Source organism: Aotus nancymaae, unplaced genomic scaffold (genome assembly GCF_030222135.1).
Source record: "Aotus nancymaae isolate 86718 unplaced genomic scaffold, 86718_ANA_hifiasm-v0.15.2.pri h1tg000030l, whole genome shotgun sequence".
NCBI classification, from domain to species: Eukaryota; Metazoa; Chordata; class Mammalia; order Primates; family Aotidae; genus Aotus; species Aotus nancymaae.
In genome coordinates this window covers 12089283-12117122 of record NW_026988443.1, presented here as the reverse complement: position 1 = coordinate 12117122, position 27840 = coordinate 12089283, and the positions used below count along the sequence as shown (strand labels likewise).

The following is a 27840-nucleotide window of genomic DNA, read 5'->3' as shown; positions in this document are numbered from 1 at the left end:
ATAAAGGAAATGCTGGAGTGGCCGAGGAAGCAAAGATAACACACAAGAAACTTGGTACAGAACCAGGAGTAGCAAGCCAGACAGTACTGACTTTGCATCTAACAGGGAAGGTCAATGGAGAGGGTTGACCTGTGGTTTGCAGCAGTCAGGGAAGACTTCACAGAGGTGGCAGTCTGGCTGGATGGTGAACGAAGGGTATTACAGGCCAAAGCAGGTGGGGCAGGGGAATGTCTACACTGAAATCACCCAAGGAGCCTTCAAAACAATATACCTGCTGGGTGTGGTGGCTCAGGCCTATAATCCCAGCACTTTGGGAGGCCGAGGTGAGCAGATTGCCTGAGGTCAGGAGTTCAAGACCAGCCTGGCCAACATGACGAAACCCTGTCTCTACTAGAAATACAAAAATTAGCCAGGCGTGGTGGCACACACCTATCATTCCAGCTACTTGGGAGGCTGAGTTAGAATTGCCTGAACTCAGGAGGTGGAGGTTACAGTGAGCTGAGATCGTGTGATTGCACTCCCGCTGGGCGACAGAGCAAGATTCCATCTCAAAACAAACAAACAAACAAAAAACAATACAGCTGCCTGGGCCTTCCCCCACCCCCTTGCCCACCATTGAGTCAGAACCCCTGGGAAGGACCTGGTTTGGGTAATGCCTCAGGTGATTCTGATGTGCCAGCCTGGTTAGGGATCACGGGACTGGTTGGTAGGGAACAGTTAAAATGAGGGAAGGTGTCGGGGTGCAGGGGGTGGAGCAGGGCAGTGAGGAGCTGGCTGGGATGCATGAGTGTGCTAGGAGAGAGGAAGAAATGAGAGACAAGCCTGGAGGACGAGGCTGGGGCTGAGCAGTCAAGCCGCTGCTGGCCCCTGACCTTGGGGAGTGAAATTTTGAAAGCAGAGCCGTGGGCAGATTCAAATGGTGTGCGGTGGCAGCGGGGGCTGGCAGACCTGGCCAGTGCCTAGGTAAGGATAGACCTGCTCCAGGGTTATGTAGAGAGCAAAGGATGTGGCCCATCAAGGGACAGAGGGAGGCAGAGGAAGGATTTTCATAACCTTCCCACCGAGGACATGCCGTTAGCCCAGGCTGCCGTAGCCTTGAGCTAAACCAAATGTACTAAACTCAGCTTCCATTCAGAGCCCGGACAGGAAGCAGAGACAGCACAGCAGTGTCGTGGCTTATTTACTTTTTGGAGATCACAGAGAAGTCAGATGCTGCTTTTCCCAAGCAACACTTTCCTTAGCATTGCTGAAAAGGGGTTTTCAGGGAAGAAATTCTCAGTGGGGGTGACGACAAAGAGATGGGATTTGTGGGTTTCTCTTAACCCACACTGTGGATGGCTAGAGAATGGGGCATGGGAGGCCATCCTGGCATAGGACTGGGTGGTGGAGGCCAGGTTATCACCTTCTACCCTGACCCTGGGGCATCACAGCCAGGATGGTTGCAAAGGGCATTAGAGACCAAGCAGGGGTTCTTCTCTTCGGCTAATTAATTGCATGACTTTGGGCAAATTGCCCCATCTGTTGGTACCCTTCAGCAGACCTCCAGCCTGCCGCCTCCCACCTCACCTGACCTTGCTCAAAGCAGCAGCTGCCCAATTCCACCTGCTGACACCTGCCAGCTCCACACCTGTGTGCCACCTGCCTTACTATTTACTTCCTTTTCTGTTTAAATCGACTCACATTCTGACTTAGATACATTTCTTCTTTTTTTTTTTTTTTTTTTTGAGACGGAGTTTTGCTCTGTCGCCCAGGCTGGAGTGCAGTGGCACAATCTCGGCTCACTGCAACCTCTGCCTCCCAGGTTCAAGTAATTCTCCTGTCTCAGCCTCCCGAGTAGCTGGGACTGCAAGCACACACTACCACACCCAGCTAATTTTTGCATTTTTAGTAGAGACGGGGTTTCACCATATTGGTCAGGCTGGTTTTGAACGCCTGACCTCAGGTGATCCACCCACCTCCGCCTCCCAAAGTGCTGAGATTACAGGCATGAGCCACCACGCCTGGCCCAAACTTAGATACATTTCAAAGGCAGATTTTATGTCGTGATTTTATTTATTTGTATTACTATTAAAAAACAGAGACAAGGTCTGTTCTATCACTATGGCTAGAGTGCAGTGGTGCAATCATAGCTCACTGCAGCCTTGATATGGGTCAAGTGATCCTCCTGCCTCAGCCTAAGTAAGCTAAGACTATAAGCACATGCCACCATTCACAGTTAATTTTTTACTTATTTATTTTTTATTTTTTTATTTATTTTTATTTTTTGAGACAGAGTTTCGCTCTTGTTACCCAGACTGGAGTGCAACGGCACAATCTCGGCTCACTGCAACCTCCACCTCCTGGGTTCAGGCAATTCTCCTGCCTCAGCCTCCTGAGTAGCTGGGATTACAGGCACGCGCCACCATGCCCAGCTAATTTTTTGTATTTTTAGTAGAGACGGGGTTTCACCATGTTGACCAGAATGGTCTCGATCTCTTGACCTCGTGATCCACCCGCCTCGGCCTCCCAAAGTGCTGGGATTACAGGTGTGAGCCACCGCGCCCAGCCCTATTTATTTTTTATTTTTTTTATTTTTTGGTAGAGACAGGCTGTCACTATGTTGCCCAGTCTGGTCTCAAACTCCTGGCCTCAAGCCATCTCCTGCATTGGCCTGCTGCCAAAGTGCCAGGATTTATAGGCAGAGCCACTACACCCAGCCAATGTCACAATATTAAACAGAAAACCAGCACCTCTTGCCAGGAAGAGGTAACCAATAAAACCCATGTAGCTGAACCAGGGTCACTGTTCTGGCCAGATGCCACTGCCTGCCAAGCCCATGCATCCAGCCTGCTCCTCTTGCTCAGGGAGCCAAGCACAGGTTACCAAACAGAAGGACAGGCCAGGGCTAAGCCAGGACCTTCTGCAAAATCAGCCCCAGAATTGGAGGATAATTAAAAGCCACTTTTTATCAAAAGACTCAGTGGTATTTGCTGCCTCATCTCCTAGCCACTGAAGTCACCTCTTGTCTCTCCAGAGCGTGCATCCCATGCGTCAGGAACATTGCCTTAAAGCAAGGACCCCTGATCCCCGGGCTGCTGACAGGTACCAGCCATGGCCTGTTAGGAACTGGGCGCATGGCAGTGAACAAAGCTTCATCTGTATTTACAGCTGCTCCCCACTGCTTGCATTACCACCTGAGCTCTGACTACTGTCAGCTCATCAGTGGCATTAGACTCAGAGGACCATGAACTCTCTTGTAGGATCTAGGCTGTACGCACTCATTATGAGAATCTAATGCCTAATGATCTGTCACTGTCTCCCATCACCCCCGGATGGGACCATCCAGTGGCAGGAAAACAAGCTCGGGGCTCCCACTGACTCTGCATTATGGTGAGTTGTATAACCATTTCATTATATATTACCATGTAATCATAGTAGAAATAAAGTGCACAATACTGTAATAAGCTTGAATCATCCCAAAACCATTACTCTTTCCCCAGCCTGTAGAAAAACCGCCTTCCACGAAACCTGTCCCTGGTGCCAAAAAGGTTGGGGACCTCTGTGCTAAAGGATTCCAGCCCCTACTTCATTTCTCAGGAGGAGGCATGTTCTCCATCCTTCATTTCCTTTTTTCAAAACATTATATATATTTAAATTTTTTAATATATGTAAAATATTTATATAAAAATTTAAAATATTGGTTGGGCATGGAGGCTCACGCCTGTCATCCCAGCACTTTGGGAGGCTGAGGTGGGGGGATCACTTGAGATTAGGGGTTCGAGATCAGCCTAGCCAACATGGCGAAACTCCGTCTCTACTAAAAATACAAAAAAATGTATCTGGGCATGGTAGCATGTGCCTCTAATCCCAGCCACTAGGGAGGCTGAGGTAGGAGAATTGCTTGAACCCAGGGGGCGGAGATTGTAGTGAGCTGAGATTGCGCCACTGTAGTCCAGTCTGGGCGACAGAGGGAGACCCCATCTCAAAAAAAAAAAAAAACTTAAAATATGCAAACAGAGTTTTGCCATGTCACCCAGGCTGGTCTCGAACTCCTGGACTCCTGGATCCACCCGCCTCGGCCTCCCAAAGTGCTGGGATGACAAGCATGAGCCACTGTGCCCAGCCTGTCCTTCATTTCATACAGGCTCCTCCTGGAGGAGATTTATTTTTTGTTGTTCTTTTTTATCTTTTTTTGTTTTCAATCTTGTCTTTTTTTTTTACTTTAAATCTAAGATAGATCCCTTTTCTTTCTTATTTTTATATTTCTCATTGTCCAAACCCAGAGATTTATGACTTTACAACCTAACTCCCCTCCCTGTCGTCCCAAAGCCTAAGGCGTCCGCATTTTATTGAAGGAGGCAGGAAACCAGAACAGCTTCTGGAAGGGAGAGAAGCCTGCCCCTGTTCCTGCCCACTGCAGTGGCCTGGAGAACTGGCCCTGGGCTTTGAGACAATCTCAGAACCCACTTAGGAGTGGTGGTAGAGGATCAGGGGTAGAGGGCAGCCTCGGGTGGAGCTAAGCCGGCAGTGGTCCCCGCAGCCCCCGGGCCGGCCCTCTGTACTTACGCCTTTCTCTCCTGGTCCATCCTGTTAATCTGGCCGCCCACGAACACGCGGATCTTGCATTTGCTCCATCTCTTCTTGCGACCGAGGAGATAGGGAATGAGGAGGGTGAGGCCTGGCAAGGAGAATCCCCGAGAGTCACGATGAGAGTACACTCAGGAAAGAGCCCTATGTGGGTTCCTGCCCCACTCTGCCATTAGCAAACCTCTTCCTCTCTTCGCCAGGCCTCAGTTGACCCATCTGTATAATGAACATGGCTGACTAAACGCAAGTTGCACATGGTACTCTGTGGGGTAGGGTTTATTTGGCTTGTGCAGCGTATTTAAATAAACAAGCTAGCAGCCAGGTGCCATGGCTAATGCCTGTAATCCCAGCACTTTGGGAGGCCAAGGCAGGCAGATCACCTGAGGTCAGGAGTTTGAGACTAGCCTGGCCAACATGGTGAAACCCCATCTCTACTAAAAATACAAAAAATTAGCTGGGCTTTATGGTGTATGCCTGTAGTCCCAGCTACTTGGGAGGCTGAGGCAGGTGAATTGCTTGAACCCAGGAGGCGGAGGTTGCCGTGAGCCGAGGTCGCGCCATTGTACTCCAGCCTGGGAGACAAAGCGAGACTCCATCTCAAAAAGAATTAAAAAAAAAAAAAAAAGCTGGCATTTAATAATTGAGGAGTTTCACATAAAACTCGGTCATTGGCAGTTCTTGAAGACTGAATACTTGACCAGCGTGGGGAGCCCTCGTCCCTCCCTGTCGTCTCTCCACACAAGACTGAGAACCAGCTGTCATGTATCACCTCATAATCCTCTGTGCCTCAGTTTCCTTATGTATAGAATGGGATTAATCATGACAGCTTCTTCCTGGGACTGCATTAGGTAGGGAATTCTGTGTCAGGCAGATAGTAAGTGCTCAGCCTATAGCAGTTATTAGTAGAACTCATTCCATGGAGCAAAGACATTTCTTTCTATCTCTGACTCTATCAAAGGAAGGAGCAATAAAGCTGAAAGTCATTTTCTTTTTTTTTTAGTGGGAGAGAGTATACTTCCTTGTGAAGTGAAAAATATTCCTACAGCTTTCCTGGGCACCAGCCTGTCTCCCTGTTTATATCACTTGCCTGTGCCCCTGAGGACCATCCAGTCAGAAGGTTCCAGCTCATGGCGACTTCAGCTTTTCCCTCAGTTTCCCATTTTATAACCGAAAAACTAGAGGCCAGACAGAGGGGTCCCTCCAGGCTCCCCTGAGCTCACTGATGGGCCCAGGAGGCCCCGTCCCTTTTGAGAGCAGGCCAGGAAGGAGAGGGAAGGAAGACCCCCGCCCCAGGCAATGGGGCTGATCCGAGCGGGGAACTGACCTCCGTCGTCAAAGAGCCAGTAGATGTCGATGGTCTTCTTGCCCTGCTCCGACTGGAAGATGGTGCTGGCCTGCTCCTCCCGCACCAGGGCCTTAGGGTCTACTGCAGGAGGTAGGGGCAGGTCAGAGCAGAGCCAGCTGCAGCACATCTGGGCAGGCCTGGCCCAGGGCCCCACCAACACCCCTTCTGAGGCTGAACTCGGATTCTCTGGCAGGTGGACCAGGATCCACGGCCCAGGACACTCAGTGCTGTGATGTGCCCCTGCCCCGCTCTCAGCTTCTCTCTCCCGGGATTCTGGTAAGTACTGGGGGTGGGGACAGAGCCCTCTGGGTAGGTAGGGAAGTACACTCTCCCTTTTCTTAAACACCCTCCTGTGCCCTCACAGATGCCCACAGGAGCCCTCCCACCTGCACTGCAGGCCCCCTGCCTCCCAGGGTGACCGTGGGAGAGGACGAAGGAAAATCCCGCCCCACCCTGCATGGCTAGAGGGGCCTTGGCAGGAGGGGGACAAGGGCCCCAGAGCCTGCTGGGTGGACCTCCATGATGCCCTGACCCTGAATTCTCCACCTCCTGGCAATCTTTTTTTTTTTTTTTTTTTTGAGACGGAGTTTCGCTCTTGTTACCCAGGCTGGAGTGCAATGGCGCGATCTCAGCTCACCGCAACCTCCGCCTCCCGGGTTCAGGCAATTTTCCTGCCTCAGCCTCCTGAGTAGCTGGGATTACAGGCACGCGCCACCATGCCCAGCTAATTTTTTGTATTAGTAGAGACGGGGTTTCACCATGTTGACCAGGATGGTCTCGATCTCTTGACCTCGTGATCCACCCACCTCGGCCTCCCAAAGTGCTGGGATTACAGGCTTGAGCCACCGTGCCCGGCCCAATCTTTTTTTTTTATTTTTTTGAGACAGGGTCTCACTCTGTCACCCAGGCTGGCAATGTCGTGGTGCGGTCATAGCTCACTGCAGCCTGGAACTCCTGCCTCAGACTCCCACAGTGCTGGGATTACAGACACGAGCCACTGCGCCTGGCTGCTGGCAATCTTTGACACAGCCAAGCCCCTCCAGTTCCCAACCCCCGTTACTCAGGCACCACTGTTATGATAAAAAACCACCCGTCCCCCACCAAGTTCCCCAGCGGCCCGCCCCTAGCTGCCCCACAGGGCGAGAGTGCCTTGAGCTGTGAGGGGAACACTGACACACGCCAGAGACTGACGGCCTGGCACCTCTGGCACTGGCTTCCTTCCCGTCCTCCGCTGGGTCAAACACGGGGTTAACTGCAAAAGAAGGGGCAGCATGGTTCACAGGCTCTCCTCGTCTGAGGACAAGGTGGGTTCCTCCTGGACAGGGCTCCCTTAATGCTAGGAAGAAAGTGCTGATGCCCCGCCTAGCCTCCAGGACCCCACTGCACCTGGCCCTGGCCTCCCTCTGACCTGCCTCCTGCCCGGCTCCTCACACTCCAGCTGCACTTGGCCCTCTCCTGCCCCTCAAATAGGCCAAGTTCATCCCCATCTTGGGCTGTTCCAGTTTTTGACAGGGGTGCTGAGTGGGCGGGGCATGTACTCACTGTGCGCCTGCATCATCCTGGACACGTTGAGCCCCTCCCGCATCCTCATGACACACACGCCATAGTTGAAATCAAAGGCATCGCTGGAAAGAGAGGGGGTGAGGTCCAGCTTCTCCCCCAGCTCCCACCCAGGAGATGACCTGGTACCCAGGAGACCGGATGTCTAGAGTTGGCTCTGCCTTCTACCACACCCTTTCTGTTCTCTGGGCCTCAGTTTCCCCATCTGTATAATGTACAGGCAGAATTGGAGAACACCCTGGGACTCTTCCAGCTCTACAGACTGTGACACTGTGGACCTACAGATCCGGTTCTCGGGGAAACTAAGTCAGCCCTGTCCTCCTGATACATTTGGATAATCCCCCACGAGTCTGCACATGGAGGTGGGGATGGTCATTATTACCCCCATTCTACAGATGCAAAAACTAAGTTTTGGAGAGGAACCTGCCCATGATCACACAGCTAGGAGAATGAGTAGCTGGGATTAGAATCATATGGCTGAGACTGGAGGCCAGAGGACAGGCATGCTCGTGAGAAGAGCTTCACTCATACACTAGGCTGTCTACAGAGATGTCTGGAGGCCAGGGGCAGTGGCTCACCCCTGTAATCCCAGCACTTTGGGAGATCAAGGCGAAAGGATCACCTGAGGTCAGGAGTTCGAAACCAGCCGGGCCAACATGGTGAAACCCCATTTCTATGAAAAAGTACAAAAATTAGCTGGGCATGGTGGAGCACGCCTGTAGTGCCTGCTACTCAGGAGGCTGAGGCAGGAGAATTACTTGAACCTAGGAGGCGGAGGTTGTGGTGTGAGCTGAGATCACGCCATTGCACTTCAGCCAGGGCGACAGAATGAGACTCTGTCTCAAAAATTAAAATAAAATAAAATAAATTGCAAAAGCTGGGCATGGTGGCTCATTGCCTGTAATCCCAGCACTTTGGGAGGCTAAGGCAGGTGGATCACCTGAGGTCAGGAGTTTGAAACCAGCCTGGCCAACATGGCAAAACCTCATTTCTACTAAAAACACAAAAATGAGCTGGGCATGGTGGAGTATACCTGTAATCCAGCTACTCTGGAGGCTAAGGCAGGAGAACTGCTTCAACCCAGGAGGTGGAGGCTGTAGTGAGCTAAGATTGCACCACCACACTCCAGCCTGGGTGACAGAGCAAGACTCTATTTCAATAAATAAATAAATAAATAAATAAAATAAAGATGTCTGAAGACTCTTGTTCCAAAGGTGTATGAACTGCCTGATTGACACAGTGCCCAAGAGCCCACTCACCACTGGGGTTTGGGCCAATGGGCTGCATAGTGCTCTCCCTGGGCTCCTTAGATCACATATCTCTGGGACAAGGACCTTTCAGGCTCTGCTTTTTTTTGTTTTGTTTTGTTTTTTTGAGACAGAGTTTCGCTCTTGTTACCCCAGGCTGGAGTGCAATGGCGCGATCTCGGCCCACTGCAACCTCCGCCTCCTGGGTTCAGGCAATTCTCCTGCCTCAGCCTCCTCAGTAGCTGGGATTACAGGCACGCGCCACCGTGCCCAGCTAATTTGTTGTATTTTTAGCAGAGACGGGGTTTCACCATGTTGACCAGGATGGTCTCGATCTCTTGATCTTGTGATCCACCCGCCTCGGCCTCCCAAAGTGCTGGGATTACAGGCGTGAGCCACCGCGCCTGGCCCCAGGCCCTGCTTTTTGAAGTTTTGAAATGTCGGAATGTTGGAGGGAGGCTGGAGACCAGGTATTCTACCAACTGCTGCTGTAATTCTGTTAGCAGCAGCCCAGAGGATTGCTCCGAGTCCTACAGCTGCTTAACAGCATACCTGGAAGCGGGTCCCTAGGGCCCGCCCCTCAGCCTCATTTTGTTCACTGATACCGCATACGACGACATCAACACAGAAAAGCCACACATCGGGCAGGCATTCTCTGGACCTCACACAGCACGAGCTGAAGAAGAGTTTGGAGTCAGCCTGGACATCCCAGGGAGTTTGGTCCTCAGGGCTTGGTTTCACTTCCCTGTTCAGTGTCGCCCGGGCTGGAGTGCAGTGACACGATCTCAGCTCACTGCAACCTCCGTCTCTCAGGTTCAAGAGATTCTCCTGCCTCAGCTTCCCGAGTAGCTGAGATTACAGGTGTGTGCCACCACACCTGGCTAATTTTTTGTATTTTTAGTAGAGATGGGGTTTCACTATGTTGGTCAGGCTGGTCTCGAACTCCTGACTTTGTGATCCACCCGCCTTGGCCTCCCAAAGTGCTGGGATTACAGGTGTGAGCCACCATGCCCGGCCAGCCTCAGAGCTCGAGCTGGCTACCTGTGTACCTTCTGAAGCCCACAGGGAAGCATTAGGTTTTCACCTAAAAACATTTGCAGTTACTCTGAAAAATTAAAAGATCTGGCAATATTGGGCTCACATTTCTGCCTGGGCACTAGAGCCCATTCTGCCTGTGCTAGAGCCAAGTAGCAGCCACTCTCCCTGGGGTTACCACAGTCTCCACTGCTCCCTGTCACCCCACGCCTGGCCCACTTCACTTTTAGTGCTACCTGCCTGATCCCTGCTGGCTCTGGTGTCCCTGACTCATAGGTCAGAGACGGGCATTTTCAGCCTCAGCCTGTTTCTTCTTCAGCTTTGAACAAATGGACTGAACTTCTCTCTCAAAGACAGGGTCTTGCTCTTTCACCTAGGCTGGAGCGCAGCAGTGCGATCATCACTCACTGCAGCCTCCAACTCCTGGGCTCAAGTGAGCTTCCTGCCTCAGCCTCCCAAGTGGCTGGGACTACAGATGCCAACCCCTTTGCCCAGAAGGACTCAACGTTTCAAGCACCCACTACTTCCTCTCTACTTCTCAAGGCCCAATGGCCCAAATTAACAGATCCCAAGCCCATTCCCCTCCCCCAACTCACTGGAGGATGCCAATGTAGTCTTCCACTGTGGCTGGGTGAGCAGACTGCCAGTTCTTCTTGAACCCGACCACCAGAATATTGGGCTTCATTCTCCCGAGACCTGCGGCCTACCAGGGGATAGGGGTGAGATGGGGGACCCGTCAGAGGGGCAGTTAGTGATCAGGCCTTAGGTCCAGAAAGGGCTGTGCTCTATGACTACGGTGGGGCTCTGTCTCAGCCCCAGCCACCCTCCCATCCAAGCTTTGGGGACTCAGGAGATGCATCCCCCTATTTGGGGTCCTGTCTGCCTGGACGCACCCAGAAGAAAGGTGAAGCTGCAGACAAAGTTGCCCGCCGTGGCTTCTCAATCCTTGGCCAAGGACTATAGTGTCCCGTGGTTACAGATGATCCCAGCTCCTACTTCTCTAACAAATTAATTTCCCATAAGAGACTTGAATTTGGATGCCACGCTGGGCGTATTACTGGGTCATCTAATCCACACATCATTTATGTTTCTCTCTTTTTTTTTTCCCTTTTTTTTTTTTTGAGACAGAGTCCAGTCATGTCCCCCAGGCTGGAGTGCCATGGCACGATCTTGGCTCACTGCAACCTCCGCCTCCTGGGCTCAAGCAATCTAGTGCCTCAGCCTCCCCAGTAACTGGGACTACAGGCCTGCGCCACCACACCTGGCTATATTTTTGTATTTTTAGTAGAGATGGGGTTTCACCATTTTGGCCGGGCTGGTCTCGAACTCCTGACCTCAAGGGATCCTTCTGCCTTGGCCTCCCAAAGTGCTGGGATTACAGGGATGAGCCCACTCTCGGCTTCTCTGGTTTTTAAGTTAAATTTTTAAAAAACATTTTGAGGCAAAATTCACAAAAAATCAACCCTTTTAAAGTGTACAATTCAGTGGCATTTAGTACATTCATAACACCTTCACCTCTATCTACTTTCAAAATATTGACATAACTCCAAAAGGAAGCTGAATTGCTTCTTAAAAACTTTAGAAATATTTAAAACTATTGAAAAGGATTCTCATATGTTGGCTTGGGATTAAAAACGTATCTTATCCATGCATCTCATTTAATGCATGATAAAACAGCAGTAAAATGAATTGTCCGGTGGAAATTTTGAGATCTCAATTTGGGTGATGTCTACCACTGGGGGGTGCCTACTTCTGTAAATATTTATCACGCTATATAGGTAATGTTTTTTCACTTTACTGTATATAAATTATATCTTAGGCTGGGCTCAGTGGCTCACACCTGTAATCCCAGCACTTTGGAAGGCTGAGGCAAGCGGATTGCTTAAGCTTAGGACTTTGAGACCAGCCTGGGCAAAGTGGCGAAACCCTATCTCTACAAAAAAAAAAAAAAAAAAATTAGCTAGGTATAGTGTCGTACACCTGAGGTCCCAGATACTTGGGAGGCTGAGGTGGGAGGATTGCTTGAGCCAGGGAGGCAGAGGTTGCAGTGAGTGGAGATCACACCACTGCACTCTAGCAGTGGGGAACAGAGCGAGACCCTGTCTCTCTCTCTCTCTCTCCTTCTCTGTGTATGTATCTATCTTTAAAAAAATTTGTTTTGCAGAAAACAGAACTTTATTAGGAAAAAGATGACTGATGGAAGGAAATATCCAAATTCAGGAATCCTTGAGTCTGGTTCTCACTCCATCACCAACACCCTACATCCCTCCCAGAGCCCCCAAAAGTTAGAACTGGCTAAGGTGACACCAGCCCTCACAGGCTTCCACGTCAGTTTCCCAGGTCCTGGGCAATCCAAGAAAGTCCCCAGAATCAGCACATCTGGAGACATAAGAAAGTTGGGGCTCCGGCCGGGCGCGGTGGCTCACGCCTGTAATCCCAGAACTTTGGGAGGCCGAGGTGGGTGGATCACCAGAGTTCAGGAGTTTGAGACCAGCCTGGTAAACATGGTGAAACCTCGTCTCTACTAAAAATACAAAAAAATTAGGCAGGTGCGGTGGCGTGTGCCTGTAATCCCAGCTACACAGAAGGCTGAGGCAGGAGAATCACTTGAACCCCAGAGGCGAAGATTGCAGTGAGCTGAGATCACACCATTGCACTCCAGCCTGGGCAACAAGAGCAAAACGAGTCTCAAAAAAAAAAAAAGAAAAAACAGTTGGGGCTTTTTCTGCAGTAAAAGGGGCTTAAGCAAAGGGGTGCGCAGGACTTTCTGCCTTCCAGGTTGTGTCACCAAGCCATAAGTCCTGTAGGGGGGCCCCCAGCCCACGGCACCTGCATGAGGATCTGGACACCGCTTCGGAGGTCCTCGGCAATGACGTCAGAGTAGAAGGCCTTGATCTTCCTCTTGTTCAGCCATTTGGTGTGCCCGCTGGCGATGAGCCGGAGCTCAGGCATCCTCTGCTTGGGGGGTCCCTGTGGGTGGGAGGGGCAGGGGACATTGCCAGTTGCCTTCACCCTCCGGCCTGAGATTCAGCCCCTCTCCTGCCCCGGGGGCTCGGCAGCACCCATGGTGCCTCTTTGATCATTTAAGGGAAGGACAAGGAGTGCAGAGAAAGAGGGAGGAAGGGAGAGGTAGGGAGCATGATAGAGGCAGAGCAGCTGGAGGAGAAGCCAGCAAGAGAGGCCAGGAAGGGAGGAGAACAGGTCCGCAGGAGGGCCTGGCTGGGCGCCCCTTGCTCTGTATCCCCTCGGCCCCCACCCCGTGGGTGGCCATCACAGCCCGGTGGCTCCCCGAGGAGTACTGCCCTGCGCCCCTCCAGGGGTCACTCACGACGAGCACGTGGCCACAGATCATCAGGCTGAGATTCTGGGTGAAGGTGCCCACAAAGTCCACCAGCGCTGGGCGGAAGTTTGGGGGCCCTGTGAGCACCAGGCACTGGGGGCTGAGGAGAGAAGGGAAAAAGACAGGAGCCATCAGGAGAGAGCCCACAGGGGGCCGGGTGCAAAAGGCGCCACCCAGGCTCCCTGAACGGCAATGTGGCCACCAACGTGACCCTACATGATCGGGGCCTCGACTTCCCACCTATAAATCCAGGGTGACTTTTAGGGCCCTTCCTGCTCTTTTGGTGGCCTCCACACTAGTCTCTCTGGTCCTTCCTGCTCAGGCCACCAAATGCTCCCCCCAGTGCTTCTCCCCTGCCCGGCCTAGCCAAGCACAGAGATGGGGAGAACAAAGCCCGGGAGTGAGGAAGCCTGTCACTTACAAACTCACCAGTTACCCAGGCAGGTGACTCAGCCTCTGCGTCAAGAGGCAGCAGAGGGCAGTGGTCAAGGGCCACGACCTGAGTCAACTGGAGCCAGACTTAATCAGCTATTCACCAGCTGTGTGACCTGGGGCCAGTTACTTAACCTCTCTGTGCCTCAGTGTCCTTGTCCGTGACTGGGTTAGTAATTTCCTGGACCTCAGCCGGTTGTCGTAAGGCTGTGTAAGGTACTTTGCAAGTGCCTGGCTCATAGTAAGCATGACATAAACAGATATTGCCAATAAGTACTAGAATCTGGTGGGAAGGGGATGGCAGGTGCATAATTCTCCTCGACAAAGAGGGGAATCAGCTTTGAAGGGTACTCAGGAGAGGTTCACACCATCCACCCCCAGGATCTGTGATGGGAACTGCAGCACCAGCTGCCTCCACGACAGAGATGCTTCCACTGTGGAAACCGAGGCACGGAGAGGTCCTTTGACTGGCTTGGTCCCCATCATGATATGTCCACCCCTGTCTTGTGGCGACTGGGTGGCTCCTCCACCTCTGTTCCCTCTCTGAGTGGGGGCCGCACACACCCTGGGTCTGTCCAGGGCAGGTGACAGGTCTAGGCTTGGAAACTCCCAGGGTGGGGCCATCACCAGCCCCCGGGGCTTAGGTGGGGCCCGGCAGCTCAGCTCACCGATAGTTCTTAATGTGGTCTTCTACCTCGTTGAGGCCCACTGAGTAGCTCAGGGCCAGGTTGTAGGAGCCGGCCTGTACCGAGGAGCCCCAGTTTACCTCTGGGGGAGCAAGGGAGCAGTGGGGTAAGAGCAGTGTTAGGGATCACCAGAAGAAACCAAACACGTGGAGGGACAGAGGCAATGTCGGCCCTCTCTAGGCACCCGGCGCCCGTGGGAGCAGGGTCTCCTGGGGTGGGCAGCCTGCAGGGTGGAGGCCTGCGGACTACATGGCTGCTCGCTGAAAAGTGACACATCAAGGCCGGGCGCAGTGACTCATGCCTGTAATCCTGGCACTTTGGGAGGCCAAGGTGAGTGGATCACCGAGGTCAGGAGTTCGAGACCAGCTTGGCCAACATGGTGAAACCCCATCTCTACTAAAAATTCAAAAGTTACCCAGGTGTGGTGGCGGGCACCTATAATCTCAGCTACTCGGGAGGCTGAGGCAGGAGTACCGCTTGAACCTGGGAGGTGGGGGTTGCTGTGAGCGGAGATTGTGCCACTGCAGTCCAGCCTGGGCAACAGAGTGAGAATCTGCCCCCCAACCCCCCGCAAAAAAGTTATACATCAAGCTCCACACAATATCCTCCTGCTTTGCCAAATCTTTGCAATGGCCTAGACGCCCAGGTTGAGACTTAGAATCCCAGGCTTTCTCAGAGTCTGTTTCCCGCCCTCAGGTCGCTGCCACCCCAGGGTCCCTGCCTGCAGCCAAGTAGAGCCCCTGCCCAGAGTCCAAGCTTTGTCTGCCTGCATCCACATAGCAGCCCTCGGCCACCCCTGAGGCCTAGGTGTGCACAGCAGCCTGCCAGCCCCTCTTGGGGGACAGCTCTAGGAAGAGGCAGGAGCAGGCTCTGGAAGCTCACTCAGGGTCCTTCGGGCAGGGGATTCCAAGGTCCTGAGTGCCCAGGGGTGGCTTAGAAGTTGAGGCATGGGCCCTGAGTGGGGACATCCCTTGGGGCTCCTTGCCACATGGGGAGGGACGAGGGCGAGGGCCAGAGAGGGGCCCTAGATAGCACAGAGCCCGACTCAGAGCCCTCTAGTGGGGGCGGAGAGCAGGCCGCCTGCATGGCTACCCTGGGGGAGGAGGGCCGCGGCCCCGCAGCTGGGATGCACACCTGGCTTCTTGTAGATCACATAGAGCAGGAGGAAGAGCACCACGCCGATGGCGATGAGGGCCGCCCACCAGGTGAGGAGGAACATGATGACCACGGAGATGACAGCCCCGAACAGTGCCGCCCACTTGTTGTAGTATTGGAATGAGGGTCTCCACCCTGGGCCGAGGGCACCAGTCAGTGGGCAGTCCTGGCACTCTGGAGCCTCTTTCTAGGCCAGAGCTGCTGGGCAGGGCCTGGCAGTAATGCCAGCAGTGCCCAGAGACGGGGTCCCAACATGTAACCACCAGCCATGAGCACCACCCACCCTTCCTCCCGGGGCTGGGTCTGCAGGCTCTGGGGCAAACCACACACCCATCTTGGCTGGCATTTCACCATGTCCACAGGCTGTGCCAAGGAGTGGGTGTCCAGCTCTGGCCAAATACAGCCACAGGACACCCCACGCCAGCAACAGCACCAGCTCCTATGGTGCCAAGGGGGTGAGATGGAGAGGGAAGGGCATGATTCTGCCTGGCTCCTTGCCAGCAGGCCAGGCTAGGGCTGCCACGAGTAACAGCTGCCTCATGGCTCAACTCCAGGGCCATCGTGCACACTGGGGTCTATGTGAAAAGTGGCCTGGTAAAAGGCAATGGCAATTTGGAGCTAGTTAGAAAAAGTCTTCCTCAAGACTCTTTATTGCCATCTGCCAGAAGTTTTCCATCACACATATGCAAATGTGTGAAATATATTATATGAATCGTGCCTCCTAGAGTTGTGCAGTGTGCAACCTGCAGCACTGTACATGACAGCCCTAGCTGTGACTTTGGGCAATTCTCTTTCTCTAAGGAATCAGACTCCTGATTCCTGTAAAACTGGGGAAGGAAAAGGCTGGAAAACCCCTACAGATGGTAAACAACGTATGAATTCATGTAAAGTGCACACTGTCAGTGCTTGAGAAAGGAGAGCCACCATTATTATTATTTGAGATGAAGTCTTGCTCTGTCACCCAGGCTGGAGTGCAATGGCATGATCTTGGCTCACTGTAACCTCCTGTTCCCAGGTTCAAGTGATTCTCCTGCCTCAGCCTCCCAAATAGCTGGGATTACAGGAGTCCGCCATCACGCCAGGCTAATTTCTGTGTTTTTGTAGAGACAGGGTTGCACCATGTTGGCCAGGCTGGTCACAAACTTCTGACCTCAAGTGATCACCCACCTCGGCCTCCCAAAGTGCTAGGATTACAGGTGTGAGCCACCGCTCCCGGCCGAGAGCCACTATTACTATATGAATGTTCCCTTTCATTGGTTTTAATTTGAGAGGCGATGTTGGGCTGCTGACCTCCACCCATGCCTCCCACTCCCACCCCATGCTCCAGTGCCCCCCAGCCCCTGGGTGCCTCCTCCTCAAGTGAGGTGAAGGGTTTGCTTACCAGGCGAGTTGGTGATGGAGGCATGGAAGCAGCTGAAGTTGATGAGGGCATAGGAGCAGAGGAAGAAGTTGGAAATGATGGGGGCTATGGTGTTGAGCTCAGCTTCAGGGACCCAGGGAGAGAGAGGACAGCCTGTTGGGCAACTCCGCCAAGGAGTGGCTTGGCACCCTCCTTCCCAGAGTGGGGGACCCCAGACAGGTCACTAAGGCTCAGTCAGTCTCAACCTTCTCATCTGTGAAATGGGTCTGTCCTTTTGTGAAGCTCAAAGGGATGGTGTAAACTGTAAGCGCCCAGCTTTTAAGACACTGGTGGGGGCAGTGTGAGAGTAGACCCCATCAGGCTATGGGATGATCAAGAGTAGTGGCTGTCACACTGTTTTGACCACAATTACAGTAAGAAATACTTTTTTTTTTTTTTTGAGATGGAGTCTTGCTTCATTGCCCAGGCTGGAGTGCAATGGCGCAATCTCAGCTCACTGCAACCTCTGCCTCCCGGGCTCAAACAATTCTCCTGCCTCAGCCTCTCTAGTAGCTTGGATTACAGGCATGCACCACCATGCCCAGCTAATTTTTGTTTTTGTTTTTTGGGGTTTTTTTTTTGAGATGGAGTCTTGCTCTGTTACCAGGCTGGAGTACAGGGGCGCAATCTCAGCTCACTGCAACCTCCACCTCCTGGGTTCAAGCGATTCTTCTGCCTCAGCCTCCTGAGTAGCTGGGACCACAGGCATGTGCCACCATGCCCAGCTAATTCTTTTTGTATTTTTAGTAGAGACGAGGTTTCACCGTGTTGGCTAGGCTGGTCTCAAACTCCTGAACTCAAGTGATCCGCCCCCTCAGCCTCCCAAAGTGCTAGGATTACAGGCGTGAGCCACTGCACCCGGCCAGAAATACATTTTGCAATGTGACTCAGGACACCAAAGGCCATAACACAGCTCCACCCCAGTGGTAACCCACCCAAGAACTGCTTCCTCTCCCGTCTCCCCGTTCCCCTCCCCTGCCACTGCCCCTAGCACCCCAGATAAACTTTTACATATGAATCCTTGTCTCAGGGCCTGCTTCTAGGGATCCCAAAACATTATACGCACTAATGTGCCAGGTCCTCTGTCTACGATTTCATGTAATCACCTAAGAACCCTGCCCGAAGCATCTGAGATCAAGTCAGACCCACCCAGATGGAAGGACATCGAAACTAAATCAGGCTGCATTGCAGGGAAATGTGTCTCTGGGCCCCGGAGAGCAGGAAGCAGACACGGGGCCAGGGAACACCAAGTCTGAACAGACTTTTCCATCCCTGCCACCTCTCCATGTGGTTCAGGACCCAGTAGTGCCTGGTGTCTGGAAAGCTTCCCTTGGGTAATAGTGACTAGGCAAATCTCATGGACTGTGATGCCGGCCTGAATAGCATGGAATCACTGGTGGCAGGAGGGTGTCATGAGCCCAGGGAGGCTGGCCAGCAGTCTACCCCCACCCCACTCCTGCACAGGGAGAGGGAGCCGGGGGCCATCATGTCGCAGCCTGGCCACTGCCCATGCTTGGCGTGGCCACCTCTCTCCTAGCGAGTTCTGCCGCCATGGCTAAGTTAATGAGGAAGCGTTGGGTGTGTGCACATGTGAGAGTGTGTGCGTACGTGAATGCATGTAGGTGTTCCTGCACACGTGGTCTCTTCCTGCCCTTCTGAGATCCACCTGTTATGCACTATCGCTCCCATTCTGTAGATGAAAAAGGTGAGGCTCAGAGAGGTGAAGTAACTTGTCTAAGGTCACACAGCTGGCCCGTGGCAAAGCCTGGATAGGAAGTTGATCTAATGAACCAATTAACTGGGCCATTTTCTCCTTGAAACAAGGCATCTTCCACCTTGAAACCCAAGGAGTCTAGAAGGCCGAGGTCTGAGGAACTGGGTTTGTCTAGTTTATATACCTATGAGGATACTGACCAGCCATTTGTATCCCATCCCAAGGAGGGACCAGTCAGCTTGTCCCATGCTCTGAAGGCATTCTGGGGGTTCATTTAGACCCGGGGGGGATGCTAGCAGACCGGGAGAACAGGTAGGTTCCCTTCTAACAAAGCAGAAGGCTCTGCTGCCTGACCTGGTTTGGGAGCCACCCTGCCTGGAGGTGGGAAGGGGAAGGATCACATGGCCCCCCGATGTCTCCTCCCAGGTGGGCCCTCACCCCTCAAGACAGCCTCTGAGTGCCCACTATCACGCCTAGCGGGGCACTGGGGCGGGGAGATAAGGAGGTGGGAGAAGAGCCCGGCCCCCACGACCCTGAGGGCCACCCAGGGGAACAGGAGGCCAGGCCCCGTGAGCCCTGGCAGTGCCTTACCGATGATGATGAAGGCCACGGCGATGGCGTAGGCCAGCAGGTAGCCGCGCACGGGCTCCTTGTTCTTGCCGTAGCCTTTCCCGAAGAAGCCGATCAGCGGGTACAGCTGGTCCTCGCAAAGGCACTGCAGCACCAGACGCCGCGCTCACCCCCAGCCTGGGACCTGCCGCTTCCCCTCCCCTGGGGCCACCTGAGCTCCAGACCAGCTCGGTGCCCTCCCCAACCTGGATCCTGGTGTCTGTTTCTGTTAAACGGGGATGATCACCCCTCCTCCGCTCTCCCCACTCTACCATGAAGACAGTAAAAGGGCACGACCAGGCGGGTGGATGGCTCTGGGAACAGCTTGAATGGTGGAGTTGCGGACAGGATGCAGGTGGCACAGGTGGGAGTCTGGGGTGGGGACTGCAGGTGTTATTCAAGTCACACCGCCGGGAGGGGTCTGCTTCCTTCAAGTTTGCTGATAGCTCCTTTTCCCTTCTGGCTAGAGATCCCGGTCTAATGACACCCCCAGGTCTTTAGAGCAGTCACCCAGGGTCCCAGCCTATTGTGCCTCTAGCCCAGTCTTCCCACCCCCATCATCTTGATCCCTTTCTGTGGCCTCACCTGGAAGACTTTGGCAGCAGAGACAAGGCAGGCCAGGGCAGAGGAGAGGGTGGCCCCAAAGATGCCGGCCGTGATCAGGGGTGCGAAGCCTGACACCATGCTCATCGTCTGCAGGGATTTGGGGATCAGGGACTCCATGGTGGGGGGCTGAGCCAGAAGCCCCCAACTGTGGCACCTCATTCCTTACTGCAGGCAGGGGCTGGGCCCTGAGCCTCCATCTGAGTCCACAACCCACCGCTGGAGATCCCAGGGTCCACTTACAGGCCGGGACTGGACAGACCTGGGCTCTGAACCCCTATCCCCTAAGTCTAGGGCTCAGCTCCCCAAACTAGTCCCCTCAGAAATTTCCAGGCCTGCAAGGGTCCCTGCAGCCTCCACCCAGCCCCCACTGTGTCTGCTGGGTCAGCCCTCCTGGCGGTACCTGGTAATAGTTGATAAGGCCATAGCGGCAGCTTTGCTGCTGGGCGCATTCGGTGAAGTTCCAGCCATAGCCGCAGGCCAGTCCCTCGCAGGCACCCCAGCCAGGGGTCACCGTGTCATTCAGGACCCCAGAGGCATCACGCACCACGCAGGAGCCTGAGAGGGGGAAGGAGAGCATGGGGAGGTCTCGCTTCCCTCCTTACTCGGTCCTCTTCCAGCCCCACCTCTGCAGAGAGTGAGACGCTGCAGATGACGGGGCAGCCCTCCCTTCATCATGCAGGGATGATGACAATGGCGGTGTGCTGAGTACTTTACAACAACCTATGAGCAGGCATCACTATTACGTTTGTTGTCATTGCCATTTTACAGGAGCCCAGAGAGCTTAAGCGACCAAGATCACAATGTCCTCCCGAGATAAGCTGGACCAAGTCCCTTGGCCATTTGTGAACAGCTTGCCTCAAAGGGGACCTCTGAGAGCAAGTGCACCTGTGAGGATCTCAGTTCAAGGCAGGTGTTAACAGCCCAAGCCTGGGCTCAAAGCCCGGCTCCACCATTCAGTGGCTGTGTGACCCCAGGCAGGTCATTTAACCTCTCTGAGCTCCTGTTTTCTCCTTGGTGAAACAGGGAAAATGACAGTGATGGGATCGGCATGAAAAGGGCTGGGCACGTGAGGAGTCAGTTGCGGTCATCATCATCACTCCTAGGGTTGGAGCAGGATTTGTCCTGTAGGATCTTCATACTCATGAATTTGGACCCTCAAGGAATCCAAGGAGCCTGGTCTGACCCTGCCACACCCACCGCCATGAAGATGCTCTGATCATTTCCAAGATACCCCAGAGACAGGTTCAAGGTTCCACATCCTGAGGTCACCACACCCTCCCAGCCCAGCTCTCCCTGTTAGAGAGTCAAACCCCACCCTCTGATCCCCTCCGGTGGTTTGGGGTTTGGACATAGCAGGGTGGAGACCAGGTCCCTCCCCTTCCTGACTGGCTGGGCCAGCCACTTACCAATCGTGGCTGAGATGGCCAGGTAAGAAATGGTGGTCCAGAAAATGGCCATGAGGGTCCCCTTGGGGATGGCTATGGCAGGGTCCTGTAGGAGGGAGGGAGAGAGGGAGACAGGGACGGAGGGCGGGCATCAGACCACCCCTGGGCCTCCTTCCAGGCCCATGCCCCTTGTCTAAGGCTGAGGCTGGGGGCAGCAACCTCTGGCCTTGGCCTCTCAGAGCCCCCGTTCCAGCACAGAGGAAGAAGCCTCATGACTGAGGACACAGAGGAAATCAACCAAGATCACGGGGTGGAGACTCCATCCAAGGCCCTGGGAGATGGAAGCAGAGAGAAGAAATTCAACAGCTCCACGCCTAGGCCATGAGGGCACTGGGCCAGGGCTTGCTTTGAGGATGGGGAGGGCGAGGGCAAGGTGGTGGGCTCTGGAGTCGGCCGGCCCGGAATCAGTTCCAGGCGGCCAGTGGGGCAGGCTGCTGTGCTCTCACGCCCCGGCCCCTCATCTGTCAGGGATGTTGGTGAAATAAATTAATCCACATTGAGATCCTAGACCAGGACTCCCCTCCCCGCCAGCCCTCACGGCATGGTCAATCATTATGCACCAATTGATTTGTCTGGCTCCTCAACAATAAATAGGATATGCCCCAAACTTTCTCCTTCCATTCTGGGAAAGAAATCTCTGCTCGTATTTTCTTGTTTCTTTTTCTTTCTTTCTTTCTTTCTTTCTTTCTTTCTTTCTTTCTTTCTTTTTTTTTAGACAGAGTCTTGCTCTGTCACCCAGGCTGGAGTGCTGTGGCACAATCTCTGTTCATTGCAACCTCCATTTCCTGTGTTCAAGTGATTCTCCTGCCTCAGCCTCCCAAGTACCTGGGACCATAGTTGTGCACCACCACTATAGGTGCCCTAATTTTTGTACTTTTAGTAGCGACGAGGTTTTGCCGTTATGGCCAGGCTGGTCTCGAACTCCTGACCTCAAGTGATCCACCCACCTCAGCCTCCCAAAGTGCTGGGATTACAGGCTTGAGCCACGGAGCCCGGCCTGCTCGTATTTTCTTAACAGTGATAACAAGCCTTCAGAACACACCACGTGTTGCACTCTTCTAGGCACTTTCTCAAATGTAATTTCCTGAGAAGTGGGCTGGGCAGCCCGGCTCAGCTGGTGGGGAAACTGAGGGCAGAGAGCCATGAGGAAGACCAAGCTCTGGTCCTGACCACATCAAGGTCCATAGCCTCAGGCTCCGAGGACTGGTCCTGGGTGCAGCAACACAGGCTGGGATTTTTACAGCAAGTTTAAGACCTACTCACCCTCCAGGCACAGACCCAACCCGGAGGCAAAGGCCAGGCCTGCCACGGGATGTCAATTTCTAAACCTCCCCAGCCTTCCCTGGGCTGTTCTGCACACCATCCAGTTAGCAGATGGAACCACAGATTAGCAGCAAGTCAAACTAGGGAGGCAGGGGAGGCTGCCTGGAGGAGGTGGGAGGGAGGATGTGGCAGGCCTGAGAAAAATGGGAGGAGAGGTGCGGAGCTGGAGTCTCTGGAGCCCAGGTCTGCTGGGATCCCCAAGCCTTGGCCAAGTCCCCTCTGTGGCCCAGGTGTGGAGCTGTTGAATTTCTTCTCTCTGCCTCAGCCTCCCAGGGCCTTGGGTGGAGTCTCCACCCCAGGGCTCTGCAAGGCCTCTGCAGCCGTGGACCTGCCAGCCCTGCCTGGTATACCTGCTTGACTTAACTGGGCCATGTACGTGGGGTCCCCAGTCCCAAAGCCAACAGAACATACCAGCCTCCCACCCTGCCTCTAGTGGATTGAATAGTGTCCCCCAAAATTCACGTCCACCTGCAATCTCAGAATATGGCCTTATTTGGAAATAGAATCTTTGCAGGTGCAATTAGTGAAGATGATGTCATACTGGATGAGGGTGGGCCCCGCATGCAATGACTGGTGTCCTTAGGAGGAAAGGACCCACAGAAGAAGGAAGGCCACATGAGACAGAGACAGAGATTGGAGTGATGCAGTTGCCAGCCAAAGAAAGCCACTGTCAGCAGCCACCAGAAATTAGGAAGAGGCAAGGAAGGGTTCTCCCCTGGGCTTTCAGAGGGAGCTTGGTCCTGCCAACACCTGGGTTCCAGACTTTTAGCCTCCTGAACTGGGAGAGAATATAGGTCTGTTTTTAAGGCACCCAACTGGTGGTAAAAACACAAATATGTCAGCCATCAACCCCCACCCTGCTTCCTGCATCTAAATCTGAGATCTCAGCCCCTGGATGCGCAGGGAAGAGGTGGGCAGGGAAGAGGTGAGCTGGGTAGAGGTGGGCTGAGATGTGGACCTGGATGTGCCTGCCTTTGAGATTGCTGCCTGGGAATTTAACCAAGTTAGACTCTTCCCTGCTGTGTGCACTGGGAGAAGCCCCTTAACATCCCAGAGCCTCAGTTTCCCCATCTGTGAAATCAGCAAATAACTTGGCATGTGACAACTGCCCATAAATGTGAGCTGTTGGGGTTGGGGCAGTATTGTGAACAGGGACGTGGCCTGAGGCTACACAAAAAATATTTGTTGAATGATGAAACTGTGATTCAGTTGAGGTCTCTCTGTTTTAGAAACTGGCACTCAGGCGGGGCACGGTGGCTCACACCTGTAATCCCAACACTTTGGGAGGCCGAGGCAGGCAGATCACCTGAGGTCAGGAGTTTGAGACCAGCCTGACCAACATGGAGAAACCCTGTCTCTACTAAAAACACAAAATTAGCTGGGTGTGGTGGCGCATCTCTGTAATCCCAGCTACTTGGGAGGCTGAGGCAGGAGAATCACTTGAATGGCGCAGTGAGCTGAGATTGCACCATTGCACTCCAGCCTGGGCAACAAGAGTGAAACTCTATCTCAAAAAAAAAAAGAAAAGAAAAGAAAAGAAAAGAAACTGGCACTCGGGCTCCTCTACCACCTGTGTAGTCCTGGGCAGGCTCCCGAACCTCTATGACCTTGGCTTGCTTGTCTATATCATGGTAAAAATGACGATGATGACAAGAAGCTCTCAGCTCCTCCTGCGAGCCAGGCACTGTTCTAAGCACTTTACTTTACATGAATTAGCACATGGAATCCTCTCCACCGCCCTGCACTGTGGGGGCTGTACTAGTCCCATTTTAGAGCTGGGGAAGCTGAGACTCAGGGAGTTTTAAAGGATCTTGCCCAAAGTGTCACAGTGAAGGCCCCATACACGGTGGCTCTGCTGCTGCTGCTGCTCCCACAGGATGGGTGAGGCCATCCAACAGCCAAGGGACCCTTAAGGCTTGGGACCATTTAGGACAGAATGCGGGTGCCGGCCCCACCCAGTTTCCGGACAGCTGACGTCAGCTGGTTGATAACCTAAGAAGCTGGATGAGGCATGGAGATAAATTCCCACAGGCAACTATCTAATGAGGCTCCTTGGAATCCAGGCTGTCTGAGCACAGGCCCAGCCTCTGCGGGACCTCAGGGCAAGCAGACCAGGCCTCTGCCAGCCACTCCCCAGACAAAGGAGAGGAGCCGACCAACAGCTATTCTGCAATTTCCAGGCTGGTTAAAGCCAGCCTGGCTTCACAATCGCCTCCATGCACAGTTCTTTTCTTTACTTTTTCTTTTTTTTTTTTTTTTGAGATGGAGTTTCACTCTTGTTGCCCAGGCTGGAGTGCAGTGGCACAATTCTGGCTAACTGCAACCTCCACCTCCCAGGTTCAAGCAATTCTCCTGCCTCAGCTTCCCGAGTAGCTGGGATTACGGGTGTGTGCCACCATGCCCAGATAATTTTTGTGTTTTTAGTGGAGACTAAAACATAGTTTCACCGTATTGGCCAGGCTGGTCTCGAACTCCTGACCTCAAGTGATCCACCTGTCCCAGTCTCTCAAAGTACTGGGATTATAGGGATGAGCCACTGTGCCTGGCCCAATGCACAGTTCTTACTTCGCTTAAGAAAATGCGTCAAGGAGCGACTGGAGGTTGAGGGTGGGGGTTAGCTGTGGTGTTCAGGATGGGGCTAGCTCCCCACTCACCACCCTCGCTTGCCTGCCACCTCCTTTGAGCAAAGCCTCCACCGGCTTCCCATCTTTCAAAACCCAGCTCTGGAGCCTCCTGCACCCAGAAATTCTGCCGGAGCCCCTGCCAACCTTAGTCTCTCCTTCTCCCCCATGATGCAGCACCTCGTGCTACTGCTCAAACACTGCATTTCACCACGATTCAGTCAACAAACATGTACGGAACACCTAGTGTGTGCCAGGCTCCGAGCTGGGAGGGAATAGAGAGATGGAGGCAAGCCTCAGTTCTCCAGATGCTGGGCAACAGATATGTTTGACCAGACATCACTTTGCTGGGGAACCCATGACGCTGAAGGAAGGGCTGGTAGAGATGATAGTTGAAGGAGGTATTTGAAACAGGCCAGGTGCAGTGGCTCATGCCTGTAATCCCAGAACTTTGGGAGGGCAGATCACCTGAGGTCAGGAGTTCGAGACCAGCCCGGCCAACATGGTGAAACCCCCGTCACTATTAAAAATACAAACGTTAGCCAGGCATAGTGGCAGGTGCCTGTAGTTCTAGCTACTCTGGAGGCTGAAGCATGAGAATCACTTGAACCTGGGAGGCGGAGGTTGCAGTGAGTTGAGATCGCGCCACTGCACTGCTCTCCAGCCTGGGAGACAGAGTGAGGCGTCATCTCAAAAAAAAAAAAAAAAAGGGCCTGGCACCGTGGCTCATGCCTGTAATTCCAGCACTCCTGGAAAGCCAAGGCAGATGGATCACTTTAGGTCAGGAGTTGGAGACCAGCCTGGCCGACATAGTGAAACCCCATCTCTACTAAAACATATAAAAATTAGCCAGGCCGTGGTGGCATACCCCTGTAATCCCAGCTACTTGGGAGGCTGAGGCAGGAGAATCGCTTGAACCCGGGAAGCAGAGGTTGCAGTGAACCAAGATTATGCTATTGTTCCAGTCTGGGCAAAAAGAGGTAAACTCTGTTTCAAAAAAAAAAAAAGAAGAAGAAGAAAGAAAGAAAGGAGAGAAAGAAAGAAAGAAACAAAACAAAGAAAAAAACAAAGAAAGACAGAAAGAAACAAAGAGAAGCAGAACAGAACTTTGAGGGTAAAAGAGCCAGCATAGGGAATTGCAGGTAGAGAGCGCAGCACAGGCGAAGGCGTGGAGGAGGGACAGGGTAATGTGGGCAAAGCAGCAGTCTCAGGGCTGGAGCAGGCTCATAAGGGTGGCACTGGTCAGGGGTGAGGCTAGACAGACGGGCTGGAGCCTTGAATGCCGAGCTGAGAAGCCTGCCTGCAGCAAGGCGATGGAGAGCCCTGGGAGGATGTCAGCCCAGCGAAGATGTGCGTGAGCAAGGCTGAGTTCTTAAGGTCACAGCTGGGCCAGTCTTCCCCTAAGGCTGAGAGTTCCGGAAACTAGTGAGGAGTCTAGCCATTTTGCGGTGCCCCTCAAAACCTAGAATGCAGCTGGTCTTCATAAACAACTTCAGAATGGAATAGAATTGGTTGGACTGGGTTGAACTGAGCTGAGTAGGACTGGACTGGATTTTAGAAGCCCTGCCTCCTGGGTCTCAGTGCCCAGAGACAGATGCCAGTAGAGCAGGGATCGGGATTCTCTTCACCGCCCCCTGCGGTGCTGAGACATGGGATGGATGGGTATTCTTACCTTGAGGTCACCGGATATGTTGGCCCCTGCGAGGATGCCTGTGGCCGAGGGGAAGAAGATGGAGAACATTCCAAAGAAGGTGCCATCCGGGCCCCGCCAGTCAGGCACCAAGTTCTGGACAAAAATGTCCCCTGCAAAAGCAAGGCCTCTGAGTAAGGCTCACGTGGAGGGCTTGACCCCACTCGGTGGGACCCGCTGGGCAGGCAGCCCCTGATCATGGGATTGGGGAATCCCATCCTCCCAGTGTCCACACCATGGGCCAGATTCCTGGGCAGACAGTCCCTGTCCCCAGAGCCATGGTCAGGGCCCCGATCTGCACATACCCCGGTAGCTGAAGAAGCCTTTGGAGGCCTTGTCCTCAGATGGGGGGATCAGTGTCCCCACCAAGTAGTTGGCAAAGGAGACCATGATGACAAGGAAGAACAGCACCTGGGCCTGGGGGGCGAAGGACCCCAGAGGTCAAATAGTCTGTTTCTACCTCTTTGGGAAGCCCCACCAGAAAATGATTTGCCCAGACCTGTCACCGCATTATTCACTCACTCATTCATTCAACACACGTTATGCAGCAGGCTCTGTTCAAGAAGCTGAGAATATAGCAGAGAACAAGACCACCAAAGCCACTTGTCTTGGCTGATAAATAAGGAAGACGAATTTAAAGTAAGAAGAGCTTTGGGCTGGGGGTGGTGGCTCATGCCTATAATCCCAGCACTTTGGGAGGCCAAGGTAGGTGGATCACCTGAGGTCAGGAGTTCAAGACCAGCCTAGGCAACACGGTCAAACCCTGTCTCTACTAAAAATACAAAATTAGCCAGGCACGGTGGCACATGCCTGTGATCCCAACTACTCAGGAGGCTGAGGCAGGAGAATCGCTTGAATCTGGGAGGTGGAGGTTGCGGTGAGCCGAGATTGCACCACTGTACTCCAGCCTGGGTAACAAGAGGGAGACTCTGTCTCAAAAAAAAAGAGAGATTTGGGAGGCTGAGGCGGGCAGATCACCTGATGTCAGGAGTTTGAGACCTGCCTGGCCAACATGGTGAAACCCTGTCTGTACAAAAAATACCAAAATTAGCCAGGTATGGTGGCGT

General features: G+C 53.3%; 1 protein-coding gene across 2 annotated transcripts in view; it reads right to left on the bottom strand.

The window, feature by feature from the left end:
• The window catches only part of SLC12A3 (solute carrier family 12 member 3), a 47462-nt gene that overhangs the window by 13586 nt on the left and 6036 nt on the right, over positions 1–27840 (bottom strand). The window contains exons 7-22 of one of the 2 annotated variants that reach the window (XM_012447907.3): positions 27079–27190; positions 26756–26886; positions 21101–21185; positions 20095–20249; positions 19674–19781; positions 19071–19194; positions 16748–16849; positions 15346–15501; positions 14194–14293; positions 13082–13193; positions 12583–12723; positions 10350–10456; positions 7454–7536; positions 7086–7163; positions 5891–5992; positions 4546–4657 (exon numbers count right to left, since the gene is read on the bottom strand). In XM_012447907.3, coding sequence (XP_012303330.1) covers positions 4546–4657; positions 5891–5992; positions 7086–7163; positions 7454–7536; positions 10350–10456; positions 12583–12723; positions 13082–13193; positions 14194–14293; positions 15346–15501; positions 16748–16849; positions 19071–19194; positions 19674–19781; positions 20095–20249; positions 21101–21185; positions 26756–26886; positions 27079–27190 — 1808 coding nt within the window. The remainder of the gene's footprint in view (positions 1–4545; positions 4658–5890; positions 5993–7085; positions 7164–7453; positions 7537–10349; positions 10457–12582; positions 12724–13081; positions 13194–14193; positions 14294–15345; positions 15502–16747; positions 16850–19070; positions 19195–19673; positions 19782–20094; positions 20250–21100; positions 21186–26755; positions 26887–27078; positions 27191–27840) is intronic. The other variant, XM_012447908.3, reaches the window with a different exon arrangement.